The sequence below is a fragment of the Apteryx rowi genome, unplaced genomic scaffold (genome assembly GCF_003343035.1).
Source record: "Apteryx rowi isolate R43461 unplaced genomic scaffold, aptRow1 scaffold_695, whole genome shotgun sequence".
Lineage (NCBI taxonomy): Eukaryota > Metazoa > Chordata > Aves > Apterygiformes > Apterygidae > Apteryx > Apteryx rowi.
The window spans coordinates 22,456-49,804 of NW_020450977.1; the positions used below are offsets into that span (position 1 = coordinate 22,456).

General features: G+C 34.0%; 1 protein-coding gene across 6 annotated transcripts in view; it reads right to left on the minus strand.

The window, feature by feature from the left end:
• STRN3 (striatin 3) overlaps positions 1–27,349 on the minus strand; it is a 67,108-nt gene that overhangs the window by 19,341 nt on the left and 20,418 nt on the right. For 3 of the 6 annotated variants that reach the window (XM_026086465.1, XM_026086464.1, XM_026086463.1), the window contains exons 2-9: positions 26,074–26,177; positions 20,909–20,982; positions 18,976–19,057; positions 18,435–18,614; positions 17,867–17,999; positions 17,009–17,150; positions 11,080–11,190; positions 3,826–3,966 (exon numbers count right to left, since the gene is read on the minus strand). In XM_026086465.1, coding sequence (XP_025942250.1) covers positions 3,826–3,966; positions 11,080–11,190; positions 17,009–17,150; positions 17,867–17,999; positions 18,435–18,614; positions 18,976–19,057; positions 20,909–20,982; positions 26,074–26,177 — 967 coding nt within the window. Of the gene's footprint in view, positions 1–3,825; positions 3,967–11,079; positions 11,191–17,008; positions 17,151–17,866; positions 18,000–18,434; positions 18,615–18,975; positions 19,058–20,908; positions 20,983–25,165; positions 25,257–26,073; positions 26,178–27,349 lie in introns of those variants that run through there. The other 3 variants (XM_026086468.1, XM_026086466.1, XM_026086467.1) reach the window with 3 other exon arrangements.

The window sequence follows — 27,349 nt, forward strand, 5'->3', positions numbered from 1 at the left end:
TTTAAGAGATTCACAGTCCACACAAAGGCCAGGACACATCTGAATATTACATTAAGTTCACAGCCCAAAGTAAGTTTATGATGCTCTTGTACAAATAAGCTTTTTACTTTTGTTAATATTTTACTAGAAATCTCAATTTGACAATCTACCCCAAACCATTCTTCATTATTTCAGAAGCAAGCCATATTTCTAGAAAACTCTTAATTATTTTCCATATGCCATTTTCCTTATTACAGTTTTTTTTTCTTTCCTTTTTTTTTTTTGGCCCAGTCATCCCTCTTTATTAGATGAGGGCTGAAATTCTAAGGATCGGTATTTTAGTAAAATTGTCTGAACTGAGCATAAAGGTAAGGGGGAGATACACAATGTTTTATGTAAAAGCAAGAGTTGAAATAACTTCACAAACATTCTTTAGGAGAACCTAAATTGTGAAATATTCAAATAAGTAACAATTAGCCCCTCAATTACTTCAGAGGCCAGAGAGAAGTGGTAAAGGCTATGGGGGGGGAAAAAAAAAAAGCCATAGAGTTTTTTCCCCTGTCCCTTAGAAGGACTCTGATTGTTTTATTTGGACTTTCTAAAAAAGGCTCACCTCTAATGTCTTGAGAGGGTCCCAGCATCACAAATACAACTAACCGTTTACAAGCCCAAACTTCCCAAACACAGCAGCAGAAACAAAGCTTCTGATCACTGAGAAAAAAGGCAACATGCTGATTCTAAACTTGACGACACTTTCCATCCCCTTTTTGATGCTGTGACTCTGATGTGATTTTTAGGATAGGCCCACATGGTTTAAATGAGCTCCTTAATCTGTCAGACTAATACTTTTTGAGAGCAATGTAGTCTGTTTTTATCAGATATTAGATGAACTTTTCCAAAAATGTATTTTATGCTAAAACTGAAGGACTATCACAGAAAAACACTACCACATTAAGGGACTGTTTATAAATTTATCAAATTTTATTCGCATCAGAGTTTAACATTCCATTACCTGAAAATTCAAAATTAATTCCTTGCAGGTAAAACTAAGTAAAAAGATACAGCAATTAAATATTTGCTTGGCCAATCCTAACCAGCATTTCTTACCCTGAAGTTCCTGACACTATGGATAATTAAATTCAGGCAGCAGTATTTGTACAGACTGAAACTGCTTTAACCTCCAGTCAAACATCTACATCCATATTTGCCTTCGTTGTCTACTGTTTAAGACAGGGACATCTTAATCTTTTCACTAGAAAGGTAATTTATAGTATGACAACAGTAGCAGTCAATATTGTACCATATATAGCTGAGCAATTAGCTATCACTGCTACTACCTGTCAAAAAATGGAGATTGCCCAGCACTCTATGGATCTTCAAAAAGAAAAAAATCCCATTATAATAATAATTCTCTGTATARTACATGGGTTGGAGGATCATGTTGCAGTTGACTCCTTCTGAGAGAATATGCAATATGGTGAAATGGAAACCCAAACTTCTTATTGCCAAAACTATAAAGTGGAATTATGACATAGCAAGTTTCTCAAGTGCCTGGTTAAATGTGATGAGTGTTTAAATAAATAAAGAAAGAAAGAACAAAAGATTATATTCCCAACCAAGTAGGACAATAGTTCACTTCCCCAACTGAGAATCCCACCACCCAGAAAAAAAAAGAGAAAAAAACCACGGAGCTTAATAATACATTGTTTTCTATATGGATAAAACTAACAGTCATTCCTTTTATCACATAATTATAACACTGAGAAGCAGAAGAAATGCTCATTAAGAGCAGAGTGTAGCATAAAACATATGCATAGTCACAAGAAAATTACGGCTTGTTAACATCCATGAGCATAGGTTAGGGTGTCTTAGTAAGGAAGTTGGTTGCCTAAAATTATTTGCAAAGAATTTAGCTTTTAAAATATAGCTGGAAAAATAACTGAGCAAAATCAGCATCTTATTATAACGAAGTATTTTGCCCTTGTTTTATTATTATTACCAAAACATGGACATAGAAGGAATTCAAAGACAACAGTAAGCTTTTCTACTTGCAGCTTTGTACCATATAGTACAGACATATAGACAAAGACTTAAAAAAGCTATTAAAATATTCAAGATAGAATTTCTGACCAAGCAGAAAAATCTATATTAGAATATTTGAATTTTAAAAGTAATGAAGAAACCATAATTAATTGATAGAATGATACAGATATTCATACGACTGCTCTTAATGAATAAAGCACAGCAAACTAAACTGATAAGCTAAAAATATATGAACACATTAAATAGCATGAAAATATAATCCAGAAAGTACACCTTATTTGAGAATGGTGCAGATAATTTTTAATTGTTTGAACTGTAGCACATATACTGTGCTACATGAACGAGGCAATAAAAGTCACCTTCAAATTTGCCATCTGTTTCTTCATTAAGATTGTTTTGCAAAATATTTTTAATAAATGGGAAGTCTCTAAAATAATGACAATTGTATGGCCTGTCCTTAACAATGATTATCTGTGTTCCTCTGCACACCATACATGGCATTTGCAGTTGTAGCTTGGAAAAAGCCTACGACAGATGGAGGGACCTGTAGGGCCAAACGCCCTCAATATTTTAACAAGGCTAAAAGGTATCCTGAACAAAGTATCACATCAGGCATATGCTGTAGAGAAGGCTAATATCTTTACCAGAATACACCACGTTTATAGTGATACTGCAAGATACATGTACATGAATTTCAGTAAGTGAAAATTCACCAGCAGGTTTTCAGTTGCACCCTACTTGTAAATTTTATACTGTTATTTATACTTATTCTATATACAAAAAATATATTCTAACTGTAAATAAAAACACACATGAAAAGAAAGGGGGCAAAAGAGAAGGTGGGAAGACAAGCGCTTAAGTAAAATAAGATTTTGGGAGAGCAAAAAAAAAATCCTCGCAAAACAGGAAATTTGCATAGCTGGGGACAGGGATGAGTGGGGAAGAACCAACTGACAGTCAGACTGCTAGTAGTCTTATCAGCATCAGTAATAATGGAAATTCTCTCAATTTCTGGGAGAGCTGATACCATGCCACGGCTTACAGGTCAAAGATCATCCTAAAATAGCTGAATCTGGATTCAACTAAGTATTTCCACTACATTTTAGGTAGAGGATGATAATCTATATCACAGTATTCTAATCTCAAAGTTACTACAAATCCTTTAAAATAAAAAACTTCAATAAATCATAGGCGACAAAAAGCTGAATACAAGATTTTTGGCTACTAAGATAATTTTTTGCCACTAACTTCCTTTACTTAAGATGCACCTGAAACTGGAACTAATACTTTGTAAAGAAACACATAAGAGCACAAAAACACGATGTAAAATAGAACAGAGAATTAAAGAAAAAAAAMCCCTAAGCATTAAATATGAGGAAAGAGAGACACATTGGTCTCATAAATTAAATAAACATTTTTAAACTTAGCTTTTAAATGCAACCTGTGTATCAAATGTTAACACTCACCTTTTTTTTTTTTCTCCCAATCAAGTTTTATAACACCCTATTTGTACAAGGTTATCCTAACACAGGGTCTGCAAACAGGGATTTAACAGTCAATAGTGTAAGAACACACAGCTGTACATAAGACTGTTTAAAAATAATTGTGAAATTAAGGTCAGTTGCGACAAGTCACAAGAACTCAGGCTACATTCTCACAAAACCATTTGGGAAGAACTGTAAATAATAAAGTGTCTTTTTGTAATCTGCATCTGCATGAAGCTTAAGAAGGGACAGTAAATTACAGTGTGTGCTTTCTTAAAGAAACCTCCTGAAATATAATAAGTAGCTGAATATTTTGTACCTTCCTCTGCTCTTGCACCTTCATGATCAGTCATTCTAGAAGAGGGTGACCTAGATTGATTAATGATTCCTGAAGGGATGTGGGGTAGCTCATCATCGCCCAGATCAGCTATCATGTCGTGAAGTTTTGTCCTGTTGACTCCTGTAAATTAATGTCAGCAGCAAAAATTCATTTGATTGCTACCACTTGACTTGACAGAAGTCTAAAAATCCAGTTAACTAATTAAATGAGAATAATTACTGCTGGACCTCCTTAAAATAAACAAACTGCTTTTCTTTTGTCTTTGTATATTAATAATATCGATCTTTTGGAAACCAAAAGGAGGAGTTAATTCATACGTCTGAAGACTACATGCAAACAATTTTAATTCACCAATTCAAAGAATAAGTGCTTTGTGTTCTGTAGATCTATTTTATAATTTGCTGTAGGAGAGAAGAAACTCAGCATCTTACAGCCCTAGTGAGAAGTCAAACCAAACGTTAAAAGAAAGTTAATTATTAAACAAAATACATACGAGTTAAACATTTGCAATATTAGACAGCTTTAACTACACTAAACAGTTCAACACTGAAAAGCAGAGTGCAAATAAAAAGTTAGCTTATAAATGAGGGGAAAAGTACAGATAACTCATAACAGGGGTGCAACAAACAATTAACTTTCCCTGGTTTTGAATGGTATTTAAACTGTATAAAATGTATATTAAACCCAAGTGGAAGCATGTTTCCAGCACTGTATAAAACTGCATATTACATGTATTATACAAGTATGCCTCTAGAAACAAGACATATTGGATTATATATGTATTAAATTCATGATGTAGATACTAGAAATAGCAAACAAGAATAGTCTACTTTAAATTAAAAATATTTAACTTTAATTAATAAATTCATTTCTTCTCCCACAAAACAGCTTGAATGTCAAAAAGTCAGGCTTCAACCATGAAGTGAAATTTCATTCATAATGATGGAATCTAGTTAAAGAAAATGATTCGCAACGATACATAACATAATCAGATTATAATCAATTACTTACTAGGCTCTTAGCAGTTATACTGCAGAATTTTAAAAACAAAAAACCCCCACAAAAAACATGTGTGCTTTTCTTTAAGACTTATTAGAATTTAAGTGCTTACTATCTTTAAAAGGGCCTATTAAAACACAACTAATTTTAAAATATGGCTGTTTTTACATATGGTAGGAAACAATTTATTGAACTCTGAGATGACATGTGCCACTATTATTCAAAAGAAAATGCAAATTAAAATGCAGCCTTCATTCTCTAAAAAAAGTAAAAGGTAAAACAATAGAATTACAGACGATTTACTATCAAAAGTAGAAATGTTTGTTTAAACTGTTAAAAAGCACTAAACCACAACTTTTCAAATAGTATCTAACCATTTCAGTTTTTAGATCTCATTTTTATAAAAAAGTGGCTACAACTGATGTGATCAAAAATAAGTATTCATCAATAAAGTCAATTTGCTGGAGATAACAGAGAAGGATCACAACGAAAAATATTTCTGGAAACAGAATCATAGCAAGAGCATACAATGCCTATCCCAAGAGGTATGATACATACCTATTCTCACTAATTCTTGCAAAAAATTCTCTTTTTGCCAAACAAACTAGAACTCCCTTTATATTCTTTTTTGTGTTTCTGGTATTATTTTTTTCTACAGAACATTTACTATTCCCATTAAGTCTATGAGAACTGCTACCCTGAAGTTGCCTGAGAACAAAAAATGGCTTTCAAAGCATTTCCCTCATGCAAGAGAACAGACTTCTTGCATGGTTAAAGTTTCATTTCACTCATGTAGAAATAAGTCTAGAAATCTATGTTTTCAGCTAATGGAGTGAGTGTAAAATTATTAAAATTTTCTTCCCTGGTTACAACTTTACTCTTYAAGGCAGAATCATTTCTAAACACACCCAAAAGTAAAGTAATATTATTTTCCTTAAGAAAGATACAGATGGATAAAGCAAGGACTAGCAGAAAGAGAGACCTACTTGAGTTTTAGAGGAGACTACAGAAGCTGGTAAAAATATTTTCCTGCAAAGAGAATTATTTTCTGGAACATGCAATATTCCTTTAAATGCATGAAAAGTAAAGATTTCATTCTGGTTGGATTTAACAGCAGAGGAAGCAGCCATGGGGGTGGGGACAGAATCTGCGTTTACAGACACTAAGGGCTTATCACATACAAATGCTAAAGGAGAGAAACTGAGAACAATACTTATGGAAGTTCTTATGGAACTGAAATATCAGACAGTCCTTTCATTTTTGCTGGCCCACAGCTACATTGCATCTTGCCTGTGCTGTTACACACTTCAGCTTATAGTGTTTTCATACCTGATGATCAGTTCTATTATGTGACCTAATCAGTTTTCTTTAGATCAGCAAACTGAAATGAACTGTATCTAGCCTAAAGAGCACAACCCTGGAAAGATGCCTCTATCCAAAAAGATGGAGGAGGTTCTTTCTAATTACTACCATGACAAATCTCTATTTTGTAGCTATACTTTTTTCTAATAGCCATCAGATTAAGATGAGTAAAATTTCATTGTAAAGGTACAACAGCTGGGGTCAGCAGGTGAGATCTCATTTTAAAGGAGACCTTCTTAAAAGGCCCAGGTCTCAACCACACAGACCACAGCCTTTTTTTTTTGGTGTCTTTTCTATTAGAGTTGACTTTCAGCCACTTAATGTGACCCCCAGCAGATATATTCTTGAAGATTTTATAGAGGAATCACTGCATGACATGATAAAAGTTACCACAGGTACCCTCAACTGTCTACTTTAATATACAGAGTTCTTTGTTCTCCAGCAGAAAACACACTTGTCTTCTCTATGTTGATATGCAGCCTGAACTATTCAGCACATCCATGGAAAATGTCAAAATGACCCTATAAGCTCTAATTTGCATCCAAACTGAATGTCTCTTTCATAAGCACCTTCACCCTAAATATATGAGCAGAGATTTCAGTCTCAGAGCAGACTAAGAAGGAACCAGAAGTTCCCCTGCTCTGCTACCTACCATTACCTTGAACCAGCCACTCACTTAGTATGTCACTGATTAGGAGACTGTCAGCCTTGCCTTCTAACGTTTTTGAACAAATTTCATCAATTCTTGTCCTTGAGGCATGACCTGAAAACAGCCCTCAATCAGTCATACAATACAGAGATAAATGTCTTTGAAGTTCACAAAAGAGCATCTGCTGTTCCCAATAACTTCTCTGTACCTCCTGCTAAAAAATGTCAATACTCAAGATTATGTGATCATCATAGAAGATCTTATAGATTTCTGCTTTTGAATAAACAGTAAGTGTGCCTTCATACCATTGTTGAAGTATTTTAAATGTTACAAAGAGATTTTTAAGGATAAGAATGTGCTGTCTCTGCATAAGAAGCTATGTCCAAGGTACAAACTGGCCAACTATGTTCTAGTTCTCCCTTGATTCTAAAGGATAAAACAAAACAATCAGTTAACTTGAAACTGTTATGAACAAAAGTGGGACATCTACTATCCCATCTCAGTGTACCTTCCTTCAGAGATCAAAAGGGAGACAAGTATTTAAACATTCAGCACAAAGAGGCTGCAGCCTGAAAAGCCATAAACAGATTTCTATTAGCTCCAAGATGTAATAGCCCAAGTCTGAATCTAGCATAGGGATTGCCTTACATCAAGAGGTGATGCTAATGAAGATTGTAATAGTTCTACATTTGCTTTCAAGTTCATCAGCTATTACACCATATTTCTAGAAATCAAGGATAGAAGAATGATTGGGAAGGATACCTTTCCACATATGGCAAACTAGACTGGGGAAGAAGAACAGGAGAACCAAGAGATAATGAGAAAAATTACAAGGACCAGGAAAATCAGTACAAGGATCTTCATTTTAATAGTGATCCAAACGTACAATTTAAAGTATGATAAATACTTTCCCAGTTGCTGAAGAACACCTTATTCTGACCTAATGCTGTCAAACGCAGTACGTATCATCTCCAGTATTATGTTCTGAAAATTTGGCAGARGGTATCTGGGGGAAAAAAAAAGAAAGTCAACACTGATTTGCCTGCCAAAGAGGATTTATCAAACTCGGGCAAGAAACCAGATGCCTTACTCTCACAGCAAATTATCATAAGGAGTAAGCTTATAAAAGAAGATGGCTTGGTGGAAATCAAACCTACGCTCCTTACCTATTTATCACAGTGAAGTCCAGAGTAGGTCTTTTTGTTTTGTTTTGAATATAAAACAAACTTTTAATAAACAGAGGTTGAGTTATTTTACTGCTGATATTCTGAATGTATTCAAGTGTAATTAAATTTCATAATTAAAATCTTAAAAAAAAATGTAACTAAGATTCTTTCATAAGAAAGTAGTATTTCCACATAACACGGTGATTATCATGATAGGTTAAAAAAACAAAAAACAAAATAAATCGACCAAGTATTACATTAAGATGACATATGTGCCAACAGCAGGTGACCCGAATTAAGGTGTTTCTTCCAAAAGAAAGCATATGAACGTAGACTACAGAAATTTTAAACTAGAATCCAAATCAGCTTCTCTTCAAATACTAATCTTTACGTTTGGAATGAAAAGTTACCATACCTGAACCAGGGCTATGAAGATCCTGTTATCAAGAAAACACTTTAAATTCAGACATTCTATAGTTACAACTGGACAGCCAATAAAAGAATCTGTTAGAATGTCTGCCCTATTATGCTGTCCTCAAAATATTGCAACAGGTGACAGTCAGTACACATTTATTTCATCACTATGATGCCACACAGACCTCAGAAAATATATTTTGATAGTCTCTGACAATATCCTTCGAAATTTTGAAGAGCAAAATAAGAGATGACTATTCAGTATGAAGTGCAGTGAATGATCCGACTTTAAAACCAGGAATACAGAAGAAGCTCCTATGCTATTTTCAATCCCAGAATATTAAAAAAAGCTGAGAGAAATCTACAAACCAAATAAATAGTTTTTAAACAAACCTGTCCAACCTTAAATGCATACTTTTTCCGCATATTAAGTTATGCTGTTCAATTTACTCAGAGATTTAGAGGCCAGTTCTTAAGCAGGAACTACTATCATGCCAGTGCAGAATCCCACGACCCACCTTGTAAGACTATCTATATAAGCTCAGGGATTCCCAAAATAGAAGGCAGCTTAAACTTAAAAAAACAGAAGCAGTGACTTATGTTACTTTATAGCAGTGTGACACAGAGTTGTATCCCAATTAGTTTGCTAATGTGAACATAAGCAGGTTTCAAAATTTAGATCAAGAAAGTACTCCTCTAAGTTTTGACACTGGAACACACTGTCAAAAGACATTTAATACAAAGTCAGATGATAATTGATAGCCAACATGTATTTTTCAGGGTGCAAAACCTAATGTTATAGTGTTTGTAGCAACTGGAGGAAAGCAGAGATGAAGGGAAGCGTTTTGATGACATGGTGTTAAATTTTCACACTTACAATGAGGCATTTCGGAAAGAATAATTACTGTTTATTTTAAATGGTYGCTCCCAATTTAATCAGCAACACAGATCATTAAAACTCCAGTTTTTGACAAAGTAGTACTGTTTTGATCAGTGAGGATTATGCTCTTCTTTTGGAAACTGTAAGACTGCTGCAGGCAGAAAAAAAAACCACGATGAAAATTCTTAACTGCATGGGACCCAAGGAAGCAATAACTGCAGGAATGAGAAACCCTTTCTAGACAAGTAAAAAGAAGATGCCAGAATAATGCCAAGAAAACAAATTTGGAGCCCTGGGAAGAGCTTTTGGTATAGTTTTATTCCTGCAACAATACTTGTCACTGTTTTACAGCTGCTCACTTTGTGAAAGCCAGAAGCAGAAACTAACTGGTGTGGTGGTATGTGAAAAGGACAGAAGCAAACCTTCAAACAAAAGTCTAGTTTCAAGAGCTTTCCGAATTGTGTCTTTATATTGTCTCACACAAAAACAAATAAAACAATCTCCTAAATCCCTTATTTTTTCCACAAATCAAAACATTTGCTGCTAATTTGCTGCCACTATGCTTCCAAAAGTGTCTAAAAAATGGAAAGTTCAGTAAGAAACTTTCAAATAAAAAAAATCCATTTTGGTATTAAAAGGAAGTTTCTATTCCTACAAAACAGTTCATGTGAATTTGATAGATGTTAACTGCTTATCTACATGTTAAATGAAGAGATTTCCTTATCATCCAGACTACTATTATAAATTCTAATAGTCAAAGGATGGGTAAGAAACCTCTTACTTCGACAAAAATTGTATATTTATATATGTATGTGCAAGTCATGCAAAATTGCTCAAAACAATCAACATGAGCAAATTGATTTTTAATTTGTTAGAGTTTGCTCAGAGTGATTTCAAATTTTAATCAACAATTATAAAACTCTTTTTATAAAGTGTTACATTTTAATTCATTATCACCTAATTTAGTTAGTATGCATGCACAGTTTTTCAGGTTCAAAATTATTTTTATTGAATATAGCTAGAAACTGTATTAATACACTTCCAAAATAAAAACATTGCAATCAAGGGAGTTTCTCCAGACTGACACTGAATTAATGTCATTTTATCCACCAAGAGGTTTGTGTAGCCAGTATAATTTAGTAATACATTTTTAAGTTATTTAAAGCTGAAGTYTGGTCTTCCTCTCAAGAGTAAAGAGATCTCAATACAGAAAAGTGAAGGGCACCATAAAATAAAAATTTAACCATAAGCAAATCCACCAAGAAGTTTGTATTCACATTGCACGTATTTTTTTAATTCTCATTCTGTCTTAGATGGTAAAAATACATACAAGCCCATAAACAGCAATTAAAACAAGCTTTAACTAAAGTCAAGCTGATAAAAAAAAATCAGTACAAGAGTATTTTACTTTAAGAAGTGGAGAAAGTTTAATTCTTCTTTTCTTAAAACTTTTTGAGTAGAAATATCCCCAAAATGCAATGTAGTTCACTTATATYTAAACTCGCATTTCAAAGTGGTCATTTTTCTTTACTTAATTTATTCTTAAATATTTATGTGTTTTCAATATTTCTCACCTAGGAAATGGCTGAAAATAAAGGTTTTAACATATTCACATTCAGCATGGAGAAAGTTAAAGTTGGTTGCCCCCGTTACAAAAAAATGTTTAATGAAAAAATAAAAACAGAACTTGTGAGAAAAAAAAAAAGTCTTCTATATAATAGGCAAAAAAGCGTTGCATTACAAGATTCAGAATCTGCACTTACTCTTTACCCCTTTCTTCCCCTTTCGTTCCTCCTTGTACTGTTCCTTCAGTTTACTTATTAATCCCTGGTCTACATCCCAAACCTCAGCAGTTGGGGACAGGTCATCTTTGTCTACATGCAGCATATTATTAAAAGAAAAAAAATCAGCAATTGGCAATGCAAGCTCTTGGTGATTTACTTTCACAGCTGTATATGATCATCAATAAAAAGTTCTAAATTATTCTTTATTTTAAAGGTGAAGTCTTAGTTTTTCTTAAGTTTGCAAAATACTAATTCTCATTTCATATAGTTTTCCAAGGCACAGTTTAAAACCAGTTATACATTTGAAAATTGTGTTAATTTGTTACTAATCAACAAATAAATCATGCTTTTTAAATAACTGTTAGATACTTCAAAATACATTAAAAAAATTGTTTGTGCTCACAAACGATTACTGCATCTTTAGAAAGATAGTGTTAAGAAATTTTTTGGCCAGTGCTGAACAAGCAAGGAAAAAAAAAGTATTCATGCTGTATCACTCATGAAAGTGCAAGCCAAGTAAGTCAGTGCCAGTTTGTTCATAAAGACCACCATGCATCCTCTCACACTCATTCTACAGGCACAAGAAAGAAACTTTGGTCCTATATGTAATCACAGAAACAATTCTGTAAGTGCAGCATTTTACATGAAGATAAAGTAATTCACACAGCTGAATAAATTCTGACATCCCACTATCTTCCAGCAATTCCATTATAATGAGCAGAAACAAAATTCCACAGAAGTTTCAAAAGACATGTCTTTTTCTGTGTGACACACACTGCTGAGTTAATTATTATCCAAGAAATGCCAAGTCTCCACTCTTCTAAATTATCACAAACATTTCTGGAAACGTGGGATTAGTAAAAGGATAAACTTGATACCTTCAACTTGTCTTAGAAACATTTAAAGAAGAACTTTTGCTCAAAGACAAGCAAAGAAACAAGRCACAATCAGGAATCAACCAAACTTGGCTTGTGCACCAGTTAAACCTATGCTCGCAACTTATTTAGAAATAAATAATAAAACTAGGTCCCTCAGTTCCCAATTTTTACAACCATACCTACAATATTACTGTCTCCAAAACCCAGCAATTTTTGATGTCAATCATTCAGGTCATAGAAGTGTGCAAGAGGAGCCATACAGAGCAGAGAGAACGAACTGTAAATCTGTTTTATTAAAATAACTTACAGTATGTTCTTTTATGTTAGGGCCCTAAAGAAACATATGCATTTAGGATGCAAAGGATATAAAACAAAAACCCAATAACAATTACCTTAAATACAAACACTCCATGTTAAAAAATGACAAAGAAGGGGAAGATACCCTAAGGCACTGAGGCATCCACCACAAGAGCGCCATTAAAACAGGACAGATCAGTGACAGAAGTCAGCAGGTGAGGAAGAAGAAACAATCTTCCAACAGGTGGAATGAAGAAGTGGCAAAGGTGGGGAAGGCAGAGGACAGGCAGAATAATGGGAAAAATCTCATGAACACCTGAACTGTCCACAAACAATTTAGAGAGTGGGACAGCACAATTAAGTCTTACATCAAACTAAAGCTACCACTGCCGAACTGCAGCCACAAAAACCTCTGTCTTTAGGACCACAGGGCCAAAACATTGACAGAAAAGAACAAGAGGCACTACATAAGGCAGAGGACATGCCCAACCAAAAGAGGAAGGAGTTAAAAACAATATATAAATATGAATATTGTTTTTTATTTATAAAATATATATTTATATATTTTTATACCTATCTATCACCAAAAGGCAATTCACTTAAGGACAAGTTTAATAAAAGGTGTGTGTGTGTGTGGGGGGAATAATCCAATGCACCAATAGTAAAAGGAAAATAATCAGTTGGGTACCTGCACTATTGAAAAAAATGTGGGGGTTAAACTGAACCAGAAGCTGAATATACAAGAACAATGTAATGTTAAAAAAAAAAAAAAAAAAAACTGAACCAGAAGCTGAATATACAAGAACAATGTAATGTTAAAAAAAAAAAAAAGAAGAAGAAAAAAAAGCAGCCAACTGCCATTCTGTTATGTCTGAAAAGGTGCGGTGGATCACATTAGGAGTACTCATTATACAGTGGTGCTGATGACAAAACTGAAATAACATGTCCAATCTGTGTGCTACACTAAACTTTTAGAAAAGACGACAGAAGAAAAGATCAAGATATCATGACATGAAGAATTTGAAGAAATTGGGCTCATTTAGTCAACAGCAAACAGCAAAAATGCAAGTCTTAAAACATAAATACTCAAAAACAATGGTATTGGCTACTGAAATTTAGGTTAGAAATGAGAAAACTAGATTAAATGCTAAACCAGATTAACCAGAGAGGCTGCGAAATGAACTTCAATGAAGATTTTTTAGGAAAACTCAACATTATTTCTCTCAGGAATGCCAACATATAATCAACTACTTCAGAGCCAGATAACTAGAAGGCTTCTGTAATTCCTCTCTAGGAATGAACTTCCTGTAACTTCCTGCAGTGTTTATAATCCACATTAAATTGACAGCAGGACCATGCAGAGGACCCAGGACGTCCACTAATTAATACCAATTAGAGCAGAAAGGATTTTTTTTATTTAAAAGATGACGCAAGAGACCAAATTCTAGTCATTCTCTGCCACCTAGAATTATGGGCACGGTCATTCTCCAACTCAGGTCTGATTTGCAAGCAGTTTTTTGGGTTTGGGGATTTTTTTTGTTGTTTTTTTATTTCTCAGAGTACAGAAATTCAATAATGTACGTTAAACATCAAAAAAGATAACATAATATGTAACATTTGCTTTATTCCTGTTTGCTTAGGCAAACAAAAGTTATAAATGAATCTTTTTTTTTGATCATGTTATTTCACCACAAAGTATCATAAACTTTTATTTTGAAAATGCACATTCCTTTTGAATTCACCGCATACTTTAATTTTTTATTTAACACTTCGAATTTKCTCATATTTCACTGGTTTTAATACAAGATGTTCCTAGTAAAATGTGTAGCATRACAGGAGACTTTAAACTGCAATGAAAATAATTTAAGACTAAAAGTATAGTAAACAAGGGATTTATAAAAAGGAGTATGTTCATAAAGAGCCATCCTATAGGGGGGAAAAAGAAAAAAAAGGTTGTCACTGACAGTGGCTGGTTTGCAGAAGTCTCTTGTAACCCGAACATAACTATCAAATTTGGTGATGAAAAATTTTAGTGTATTTGAAGTTTGAGCTATAGACAATACTAAGTATTAAAAGCAATAAAAAAAGCTATTTTAGCTTTAGAGTTAAAAAAAAAAAGTCAGAAGTTTGATTTCCCTATACTAAATAAAAAAGTTACAAAGAAACATACATGTAAACATTGGTTGTTTATATTTTATTGATTAACCTGCATCCTTACAGGGGTAAGAAACACTGTGAAGATATYAGTGACAAAAAAGACTAAATAGAAAAAAAAAAGGCTAAAAAGAACAAACAGTACAACCAGTTACACTATGAAAGATGAGAAAATATTATTTATAACTGAATACTACGTTGACTGTTGATACCATCATTCTCAAGGAAATGGCAAGTATTCACTTGAATGGAAGTTACCCTCAAAAAATCTCCCTAAAGATATTCTTGGAGATTTCAAGGAATATCAGTTTCACAGAGTTTAAGATAATACGACAGGCTAAAGAAGGCAAACTGGTTTAGGTAATTATTATTTATCATAGAAGGCATTTCCGTGGGACAATTATTTCAAATGTTATTTTTGATAGGTAATGAAGAAACACGGCCTTTAAATATCTCAAATCTACACACCAACTTTTCAAAAAAAAAAAAAAAAAAAAAAAAAAAAAAAAAAAAAAAAAAAAAAAAAAAAAAAAAAAAAAAAAAAAAAAAAAAAAAAAAGAAAGAAAGAAGAAAAAAAAAGAAACACTTAATCCCAAGACCTGACAGAATGTATCCTTAAGCATGCATTTAAGGAAAGAACAGCTGCATCAAAATCAGTGACATACTATGAGGACAGTAGTGCTACTAGAGTTAGAATTCTGTCTTCTGGCTTATTTAGGTAGTAAATTGGTATAATAAGTTTGAAAAACTTACAGATATTGCCTTCATGTGGCAAAACTTGAAAAATATCCTTTTGAGATGGAAGTAGGTTTGTTTCCCCCTCCCCATTTCCTTGCCTCAGATGTGAGCACTTTGATAACAATGGAGTTACTGTGGTTGGATCGGTTACCGAAAATCAGCAGAGTCACAAGTTTGCAAAAACTCTTAAAAAAAAAAACTCTTAAAATGCTCTGCCTCATTTTTGCTATGGGTTAATATAAACTCTAATATAAGAACTTCAAACCTGTTCTCTGAGAAGCGTGATGGGTCAATTTCATTTTTGACAAATTTAAAGAAAATTAAACTTTAAATATCAATATTTCAAATCAGAAACCCCAGATTTTGGGTAACTAGCTGAAAAGATGACAACACAGATAACAGGCTGGAAAGCAATCTTGGAGAGTAACGACTTGGGATTGCAATGGACAAGCTAGTTCAGTAAGTTTCAGCATGATGCTGTGACAAAAAGGATAAATGAAATCTTTGACTGCATGAATTAGAGTATCAAGAAGATGTCTTTACTTCTAYGTACAATATTGGTAAGACTGACGCTAGAACCAGAACTTTCTGCATTACTCTACATTTGAAGTGATGCTGAAAATTGAAAGTCACAAATTTGGTTTCAGGGTTGAGAAATACTTTATGCTAAGAGATTTGCCTCTTCTGCTAAATAAAAAGATGATCAAGTGTCAAAGGAGAACAACACTACGTACTAAAATGCTTCTAAAACTAGATGGGCACTGTCAAAACTAAAGATTACAGTTTGTCTTTCTTGCTTTGTCTTTCAACCAGAAATAAGACCGAGTTTTAAAAATAAAGGTGACTAATCCTTTGATACTAATTTCCAAGAGAAAATGCATTCTAATCCTTGGTACCTTCAAATCAAGACTGGATGATTTTCCTGCAAGATGTACCAGTATTTTGTTTTCTGTAGATCTTTATATTGTGTTTGCTCACTGACATGTTTTTCTGAGCGTAACAAATTCATTGTCTCAATATTGATTGGAATAAAACGGTCAAACAAGATGGTCCAATGGCACTTTTTGGTCTTATAGTCAAAGACTTATGCACAACTGCAAAACTGCTTTACACCACAGTTGAGAAACAAAGATTGTCAACTCCCATATCAAGGCGGATGTAAATGTCTTGTCTAGCTATTAATTCTTTTTCCCACCCAAATTCTCTCCCTCTTTCAATTTCTTCTTTTGAAACATCTAAGGTTCTGGGACTTTCTGAAATTTATTTAGCTCATCGTGTTTCACACTGAAATAGTAACCTGTTTAATTTTGCTATCTACTCTTAAAAAAAAGTTGAAACAGTACAAAAGTGTGTTGATTCTACTAAGGCAACCTACATAAGCAACAGCATCTAAAAATCTTAGCAAGAAAAACTAATTATACTAATTCAAATTTYTTCCAAGTACACTAAAGATAAATTTATTTAACTTGAGCACAAACAGTATTTAAAGCTCCTGATCAAAAGCAAACGAGGAAAAAAAAAAAAAATCTAGATTTGAAGGCTGATTTAATTCAGGCGTAAAGACATACAGAATCCTAGTCTTTCCTATGTAAGAAAAAAAAATTTCTTTTTTAAATTTTGGAATCAAAACCAAAACATTAAACAAATATAATAATCCTATCTGTGGCAATGACAATAGTATATACAGTTTCAACATACAGTATCCTATTATTTAATCACCAGCATTTGATCTTCACAGTCATCCGCACATACACGCCATTTTAGTAGGTGCTGCAACTCATATGTACTGTCATGAACACATCTTATATTTATATTCCTAAACACTTTTGTTAGCATCTTACCCCACTCTGTTCCATCTCCTGAACTTCGGGCTTCTCCAGCTCCCTCACCATCTTCAGCTGTCACTAAAAAGTCAAATTCTTTCAAAGCTTCTTCAGTATCAGGGTCATCTGTAAGGTCAGCAGCTAAACCTTCATTACCAATCTGCAAACACATAAGCATTTTTCTGCAGTTTGGCCAGGAAAACTTTTCTACCATTAAATATTTAGGTTAGAAATGATACAGATTACCCTCAATGAGGACTTAGTTGCATGGAAAAACATTTTTCAACAAGAAGATAGAAAGGGCCATCGTGCTACAGCATGTTCCAGTGAACAAAAAGTATTTTAACTGTCAGTACCATGGTCATAAATTAAGATCTTTGCCTACAACAAACCCAAAGACAGGGGGAATCTTCCATAACAGGGAAAAAGTACTAAAAAGGGACAGATTATCCTATCCTACCTAGAGAGTTGCTCACAAAAAGGAAAACTAAAGAGAAAAACAAAACAGCACAAAATTTAATTGAGCCTTATGAAAATGGCCACTGGTGACGAGTCTCTACTAGAGTCTTAATACATTTAATTAAGGAACTGCATAAAAGAATTAAGCATTATTTGGCATGGAATCTGCTTTTTCACTACATCATTTAGCTTCTTCTCCACAAGGGATTGTCTCTGCAATCTCCAAAACTCAGAAAGGATGCACATTGTCTTGCACAAAATTTGCCTTGTAAAAGGGCTCAGATTATGCAGAGAAGCTGAAATGATGAAATCAGATACACCTTTCAGCAATTAGCTGTGTAAGAAAAAAAATTATTTCTTTTTTTAAAAAAGAGATTTCAGATCTACACCCAACATAATACTAAAAATAATCCTTACTTTGTGTTTCTTATTTATCCGATGCTTTTCTTTTCCTTCTGCAATATCTTCTATCATGTCACTCTCTTCTTCTTCATCACTATCGTCTGCATTTTCTAAGAAGTTAAATGTTTCAAGAACATCACCAGAATTCCTACATTAAAAAAACATTAACAGAGAGTCAGTTTTACTTCCTGATAAGATTTTAGAAGATTAATCAGATCAAATGCAATTGCTACCTGACTTAATAGTTTAAGATCTTTAAAAACTGCAAAACAACAAGAAATGGTTGTATGAAGAAGAGTTCCTACAGCTGTCTAACTCCTTATGGTGAAAAGCACCCCTTGACAATATCTTGCTTAAAATAATATTTCTAAAGTGGTACTGAAACTGAACTCTCATCCTACAGCCCTTGCTACTTTCCTACCTAAGACCTATAGCCAATTTCATTTACTTTCATAATCATAGTCAGCTACACTACAGGTTTTCAGAGACTCAAGAGTTAAAACTGAATGTAAACTGAGTAGTACTTATCAATGACTAAGGAAAACATACTTAAGCCTTACACATTTCCTATCTCTTCACTTACCTTTTGATTTCCTGTCCCTTTTGTTTTGATGAAGGAGATTCACCTCCATTGAGGATCTGCTCTAAGTTCTTTGTTTCTACTGAACCATTTGGTTCTGAATTGGAGAGCCCAAGCAAAGACCTTACCCGCTGGGAGCGTACATCCAATATTGTATCTGTATAACCTACTTCCTGAAGATACCTACATGCATTAGGAGGAGAAAGAAAATACATTTTAGAGAACAGAAAAGAAATCAGCATTAACTGCTAAAATGAATGCTATTATTGCATCATTTATGGAAAAGACCTGCCTCAGCAAAATAAATCTATGCATTCCACCTGTGGCTTGCTCTGCCGATATTCAGCCAAAAAGCTTAAGCCATGAGGCATCCAAAAGCTTCATCTCAGTTATTTAAAGGAAAGCTCAAGACTACAGAGTCCTGTATAATGAACCACTATTTGCCCACCTCAGTTACACAGTCTCACAGAGTAAGCATATATACACAGCTTCTAATAATTCAGGAAGAGGTTTGAATACACCAGTACTCAGTGATATTACTTACTGTCTCAGTAACTGTCTGCCCTGCTTCCAGGTCAGTTGGCTATTTTGAGGTACTGTGGGAACCTCTGTATCTTTGGTTTCTTCTGAAAGATATAGTCATATTTATTTATTTATGTATTTATTTTTAACATCAACTTTTTACAAAACACCAATGAAACTGAGAGCAAATCTTAAAACAGAAACAGTAGCCATTAGGAACTTGCTCTCTAATGAATCAAGGTTCAAACTTGTTAAAATAATTTCTTTTGACAAATCCACATTCTGTAACAGTATCGTAGAGTAAAAGATCAGCGCTTGCAAAAGCATTTAACAGATTATTGCTGAGCCTAATGGCAGCTAAAAAAGAAGCATAATACTGTCACACATATTACAGACTTTGTATTTATCAAATTCTTCTTTCTCCCTTTGACTTGCATTATAACTTTTAGCAAAGTTAATTTAAAATCAGGCATCATTTTTCATTTAAAAACTATTTACTACAAACACTTTTGTATTAGTGCTATTATCTCTTCCTAAATTCCTATACCTCTTCAAATTATAAACAGCCCTATGCATTGGGGTGTGTGTGGTGGGTGTCTCTGGGGGGGGGGGGGGGTGTGTTTGTTTTTGTTTTTTTTTTTAGAAAAAAAAATATTTTTTTTTCCTGAACCCTCGCTGAAGCATCAAGCTTCAGAAAGTTAGTTAAAAAAATCCTGATCCTTTACTTGAAGAAAAGGAAAGAAATATTTAACTTGTATACAGAAGAAAAATCTTGCCCCAATCAGTTGAAATGTACTGCTAAGAAAACTGGCTAAATCCCTCTCACCCAGCTGGTTAGAAAATGACACTGAAAACACCAAACTAAACACAGCTAAAATAAGAGAAGCAGGCGTATGTTAGTGTTTGGAGAAAAAGAAGTTTAACACAAATTCCATCAGTTTACTAGAAAAAAATAAAACTTAGAGCCCACTGCACTTTTACTATGGCAGAGACTATAAAACATGGGACGAACTGAGAGGTTAAGGATTAAGACATCCAATTGCATTTCTTTTAAAGACATACTACAGATCCCATCAAACAAACAACAAGAATCATGCTCTCTACTTTCAGCTGAGGTTAAAAGTACCCAAAATGTGGCACTTATAAAGCAGGAGAAAAAAAATACTGTTCAAATAGTTAGTTTTACTGCTAGAAAATCCATGGACCACAGTTTTTGACACATTACAAAACCAAAGGCCAACAGTATGGCTCCCAAGGACCCACATTTCAAGAGAAGCCACACGTAACCCCTCTTATTTATTATAAAAAAAATCTTTCTTCAATCAGCAATACTGTGAAGAGCAAAACTGTTGATTATAATGTATTTTGTATCTTTGTTGCAAAGTTAGCTACATTCCAGAATAGTGTAAGGATAGTCTGCTTTTTCTCTTAGGACATTTTTCCTTTATTTAAGATAAAAATAGAGGCTTAAAAACAGTTTTTCCAGGCCAATGCAATAGAGTTGCTCATTCTTTTTTTTGCTCATTCTCAAAAACTAACATCCTAAAACAGCACCAAAAAGACAGGATTTCTTATGTTTATTCTGCAGTTACGCTTTCTTTTCAGCTGTCTCAAAACAAGGATATCACAAGCACACAAAATATTAAATCTTTCAAAAGGGGTACTTAAGAAAAAAAGTGAAACAGCAGCTGAAGTGGGAATTGTGTAACTTTATAACTTTCTTCAATGTCCAAAGCTCTTTAGAAAAAGGAAATTCATTTCTTTTCGATTTTGAGCTCAAACAAAATATTTGCCCAATATCAGAATGTCTCCTAGATTAAATAAATTTCTCTACAACTCACTTGCGGCAGGGGAGAACTGACTGTTAAAACAAACTGAGCAAAGCAAATGAGCAAATCTACARCAGTGGATAATGGAAGAATTATACCAAAACAGGCTATTGTCAAAAAAGTTACCTGATTCAAAGGTTGGCATTTTCAAGTCACCTTGGTTCAATTCTGTGCCATATTTTAATTTATGATATTTTGCCCTGAAAAAAAGTATTTGTTACACAAATTAGCATACAATGCTTTTATCAAATTAAAACATTCTACTAACACCTTTTAAAACAAGAGTATCAACATAATATCATCTATCCAAATAAAAATATTGCAATAATTATTGAATCATACAATCATTCCTAACCTTTCAAGACCACACTTTTGGGTCTTCTTACAACTATTCACTACTATCAAATAACTTGCAGGTGAGAAGTTATGTTCTTCAAGAATGTGGGGTTTTCTCTGATGTGTGTCAGCTGCTACGAGAACCTTTCTGAAACTGGCAGGTTCAATTATTTAGCATGGATTTCTTCGGTTCTACCACTGTCATAGTAAGCCAACCACACTATGATGAGTAAATCCCACACTTGCGGTCCCTGCCTACTTGTTACCTTCAATTTCCTCTTCAATTCTTCTCCTGCCAAGTCTTCGCTTATGATAGAGATCTTTTTCCTTGACAGAACCACATTGGATTGCTAGCTCCCCTCGCTGGATGCACTCTCTTCCTGATTTGCTCTTCTGCTTTGACTCAAGGCTTAACTTCTGATTCCTGCTCACAATCCACCTGTGCAGGTGTGCCTCACTCCTTTCAATATCCTGATCTCTCATCCCCTATCCTCTCCTTCTCTATCACTTTTCAATAAAATCAGTCTTGCTGATACTTTTCAATACAGGCATGCATTAGCCTTTGAAATCTTCTCTAAGTTGCCTATCAAACTTTGAAGAACATCATGTGCATCACTACAAGTAGACTCTGGAATCCCCTAACTTTATCCTAGACCTTTCAAAATTTAATTCTTGCCTCAAAAGTCTCCTGGAAAAAAAGTTCTCAAACTCTCAGGGAAAAGAACTCTAGAAAGTTCTGCAGTAGAGCAGAGGTGAAAGAACTCTGGAAAAAGTTAGCAACCAAATTTCACAGAAATCTCTACAAAATAAAGATGAGTGAAGTTTTAACTATGATAACTGAGTCATATCCAGTCCCCATCAATTTTCAAGACTACTGCCACAAAGATACTAGAACTTCCTCAAAAAACAATATGTAACAAAATGTGTGCCGGGCAAAACCAAGCATTCCCAGAAAATATTTTCTCAACTGAACCACTGCTTGAAAGTTTTCCAAATTCAAGAATAAAGTTCATCTCAAATGCAGTCTGAGACACTTGCCAGTACAGAAGATTTTCTTCTAAATTACAGAAGTTTCTGCCAAAATTGCAGGCAATTCAAAAAAGTCTTGTTAACAAACTGTCAGTAGGTGGCACTGCTGACCCTTTGCAGTAATTGCCATGCACTAAAGGCCTGTATCTTGCATCTTAACTGAAAAACTGTAAGGCTCCCAAAGACTAAGTAGTTGCATRACATGAATTTGGCTGACTGCTGATTAAACAGAATCACAAATATTTTAAAGTTATTTGTGAATTTGTATGTATTTCATCCATGAACCAGCAAAACTGCCTACACTAGGTCTTCTAAAAGGAGAAACAAAGCCTTTGTTCCACATTGTAGCAAGCAGTGTATCAGTAAGCTTTTCAGATTAAGTGCCCAGACCATGATTTAAATGCCCTATAAATTATTGTACATTTGGGGTAAAAGAAAGTCACAGAATGAAAATAATTAAGAAATTGTGTAGTTAAATAAAGTAGACCAAATGTTTTGGCCCAATTCATAAATGAATTCAGTAGAGCATTGTAATTAGAAAACCAACCTAAATTTGATCAATTTGGAGCTAGGAGCATCTGTTCAACTTTGGAGTTGTAATTTCATATACAACTAAAATTCTGCTTTAATTGCTCATTACAGAAGATAATGAAGTATCTGATCTGAAACTACACTAATGATTAGTCACTACAAATAAGCCAAAATATTGATGTATGTAATAATAATGTCTTTCTCATCACATTTGATGCTGTTTCAATTCTGCAGTAAGAAATTAAGATTATATTCCAATAAAGTGTATATATATGCATGTGTATTCCCCTCCACGTTGTCACACAAACAAGACTGGTGACTACATATCTTAACAACTACTAGCAATCTACTGTGCTGTTCACTACGAGACATGATATTACTTCCCATCCTCACACCACACAGAATAACTCAATTCTGCAAGAGGCATCTTCCCAAACTTTTCAAGACTGACTTACTGTATTTCTAAGGCTAGGATGAGAGAAGAAAGCAGAAAAAGGAGAAATAGTGTCCCTAAATAGCAGCATGCAGTCAGACAACCGAACTGTTGAATCCTACCCATCAGTTACAAGGATATAAATCACTTCCAGGCCAAAGCCCACAAAGTCAAAGTAACAGCACAGTTCTGTGATCTCGGGAAGACGAGCACAGCACTAAACCAACAAAGCTTGAAGCAGAGCAGCTCAGAGCATACAGCAGAGGAAGTCTGACTGTTTCTGTAAAACACTCTAAAGTATCCTCTAGCTACAAACAAACAGCAATCACCATACACATAACCACTTAAGGCCTACCTTTATTGCAAAAATTCATGAAGAACTAGACCCAAAATATTCAGACATTAAAATAACATTTTACTTCTCTAAAACATTATCACACTTGTTGCAAACATATTAAGAAATAAATACTAAAAATACCAAGCTATTTTGCAACTACTACTGCATTTTATTTAATTGTATATGCTGGATGTCCTGTTTCATGATCTCTTTTTCTGAGAAATCACAATATTCTATCAYTGTCTGATTGAGTTTGTTTCTGATGCTCTATAATTTGATGCTTCACTACATGAAACTTTCTGTCAACATCGGGAAGTCAGAAAGGGAAGAGGAAGAGGAAAGAAGGGGAAAAAATCAGGTGCAACATTGATAACCGCTGTCAACACTTTTCAGATCAGAAATTCTCAGGCAGCATTTGGTTTGCTTTGGGGCTAGGTCCTTTTGATTATTTATGACCCTGCATGCAAAGCAACAACAACAAGCTACCATCTTGAATGCTTCATTTAGTGCAACAGCTAAGAGATTAATATACTACCATTCTTGGATGATTTACTAACAAGTCAGTGCAGGCTTTCCTTACTCAACCCATCATACTTTGGCAATTAGATCCTCTCAAACCACTGAGAGTTACTAGCAAAAAAAATAAAATAAAATAAAAAATACAGCAAGCTTCCTCATTGCCTCCCATATATTCACCAGTCATCCCTAGAGTTTCAGTTCCTTTTTTAAAAGCTATCTTCACGGTAATTCTGACTGGGACTTTAGGATTTTCCTCTTGAAAAGTACATGGTGTCAGTTTGTAGCTGCAAGAACTGACATGAATTGCATGTTTCTGCTGTTCTGCTTTTATTGTACATATGATTATGAATTTCTCCCTCATCAGATGAATTCTGGAATTTCCTGGAAAGTCAAACTATAAAGGTAGCTGCATTTCAGGGGAAGCACGAATGAGGTCTCATCAATGCCATTTATCTTCATGTTTTGGAGTCCTTTATACTATGTCTTCATAAGATGCTGACCCTCACTGTAGTTGCCTTTGATTTGTCTTAACAAGTAGGCAATCCCCACAGTATTTTTGTGTGTGTCTGCAGAACACCTCTATGTGAAGCATATATTTTATTATTGCCAACCCAACCAAAGAAGTTTTGCTTCAACTTCAGAAAGTTAAGCTTTGGTCTGCAATAACAGTATGTTATTTCTTTGATAATTTTAATGTTCTTTTGAGGGAGTGGTACACACAGCAACACTTTTTTCATCTGCCTTGAATTCAGTCACTTGCACATTACTCACACGATACAAAATCATAACTTTTAGTCTGACACTGGTTGGAAAGCTTGAGTTCCTTTCCACCCTGAAGATAGGGCTGAATGAAGAAGGAGCTCCTTGCTGTCTATTACTTCACCAGAAAACACACGATGTGCTGATACGAACATTTGCCATTTTCTGAAACATGCCTTTACACTGGACATTTCACACAAATATGTGGCCATCCTGGCCAAAACATTAGTTTTTAATATGCAACTGACTAATCAAAGTTATTTCTATACTAGTTACTTATAGTACTAATTTACAATGTGAAATGTATTTAGACATATTTAACTTTCGAAGACAAACCTAAAAATGCCCAGGTAAAGCCCCTGTATATTTTACTACAAAATTTTAAGTTTGCATTGGCAGAAATGTTCCCCTCAAATCAAAACAAACAAATAAAGGCTACCTATTTTATTGCCTGATCCTCAAGTGGAATACGCAGTTGGATTCAGCTACTTTTTAAGAGCAAGAAAAAACAAAAAGAAAGAATTGAGTCTAATACCGAAAATACAGACACATTATAAGCTAGCTTCCCTAATATTTTTGCAAAATAAGATACTAATTTCAGTCAACTGAAACAGTCAACAGAAAAATATGTAGCTTTGAAAGACATTAGTCTGCATTAGCTGAATGGAATGCTTTATTTTCAAAGCATTAAATTAATGCTACAGAAAATATATCTACTGAAACTAGAAATTCTAGTATCTACCACAGGAAGAAACAATACATCAAAATTTACCATTAAAAGATACTGTTCTGCAACAAAACACAATTTCCGTCACGTAACAAATATAGAACGGTTGTACAAAGCAAAGAGAATGTCTTTCATCTTTTCAAGTTGAACATGACTGAAAAGTGGACAAAGGTAAAGTAATAAGATATAAATTTCATTATGTTTTTGGAAGTACAAAAATCACCTAGCAGGTTTGTTCTTATTTAATATGCAATTACCAGCTCAGAAAAGGAAACCTGTTCAATTTGAACATGCTGTGTTTAAGCCAAACAATTTGAAAAACATACCAACCAATTTGAAATGCGTGTAACAACTTTATTACTGTAACCACTAAAGTTCATCAGAAAAGATGAGGCAAGATTCAGCTAATTCAGTTAAAAAAAAAAAATGTATTTTTCAGTCATTACTGTCAAAAAGCCCGACAGCTTGCACAGTGTAACAATGACCTAACATAAAGACGGTTTACATAAAGTAAACCGTAGAATCACCTGGTAGAGACAGTTTACATCAAGTGAAGATATTTTTTCCAGTCTGTAAAGTCTTCCAGGTCAGATAAAAGCTGAACAAATACGTATACCTACCTTTCTTGTTTTAATGCATATTCTAACATTTTTATTCTTCTCACTAAATCTTTCTTCAAATTTTCTTGACCCTTTCTTTCCCCTTGTAAAAATGCTATCCGAGCCTGAAAACAAACAAAAAATAAAGGAATTTTATTCAATTTTGTTCCCGAAAGAAAGGAAGCCTAACACATAAAAAAGAGAAACTATTCTGCATGGTAAAGTTTAGTTTCAATCACCTAGTCAAAATCATTAATAACAAAAATATTTCTGCCCTAGAGATCTAATCTTGTCTTCTGTTAAGTTTGCTTGCCTTGAAACAAAGGTATTAAAGGTAGCATAGTAACTGAAAAAGATAGTACAAACAGGAATAATTTGAAGCCAATTTAAAATATACACACATTTTTCCTTGTGGCAGTTAGCATAAATCTTTCAATACATTTTCTTCTGAATCGAAAGTCATATTAAAATAGGTACTTATCATGCTTTAAGCAATTTAGTTTTTAATGCTGGCATATTGAACAGATGAAGAAATAAAAGAAAGGGGCACAAGAATTCCAATACATAACTTAGAAGTCCATAATACAAGAAACAAGTATATTTTACTGATTCCGATTTTACTCACTATTGAAGACAGTTAAAGATTAGAGTATCAGGTGAAAACTGTTTTAGTGTGTTCTTCTGTGTGGACAGAGCAGAATAATGCCTTTTGTGAAGTACCAATCATATTACCAACCTAACTTTTACAAAGTAAAACTGAAGTTTCTTACTTGCCTGCTAACCTAGTAGATGACAAAAATAAATTCAGTGGAACATACAAGCCATCTCAACTACTGAAAAAAGTCTAGTGGAGAAYTTTAATTTTGACTTTTATAAGCTAAAATCCTAAAGGAGATAGGGGAATTTGTTGATCTGAACGTAAGAGTGAAAAGAGGAGGGAAGGGGAGGGGAAGGGGAGGGGAGGGGAGGAAAAGAGAAATCACTGAATTGGCCAATCTTGTAGGAAACCACAAACTCACTTAAAACTCATTACAACTTTAAACTGACTTCAGCCATTGAGTAGCTAATTCAAGATAAGATAACATTTTCTTGGAAATAAGGAGGGATAAAAACTAGAATAAAGACTATAGTAGCGACAACATTACTCCACAAAGGTCAACATTACTCTACAAAGATCAATGATGCGATTTCATTATTAAAGCCACAATGAAAATGCAGAGATATAATCTGAACCAAGGCTAGCCTTTAAGATTTTAAAATGTGGTTTGTTGGACATTTTCCTTCATCACCTTGGTTA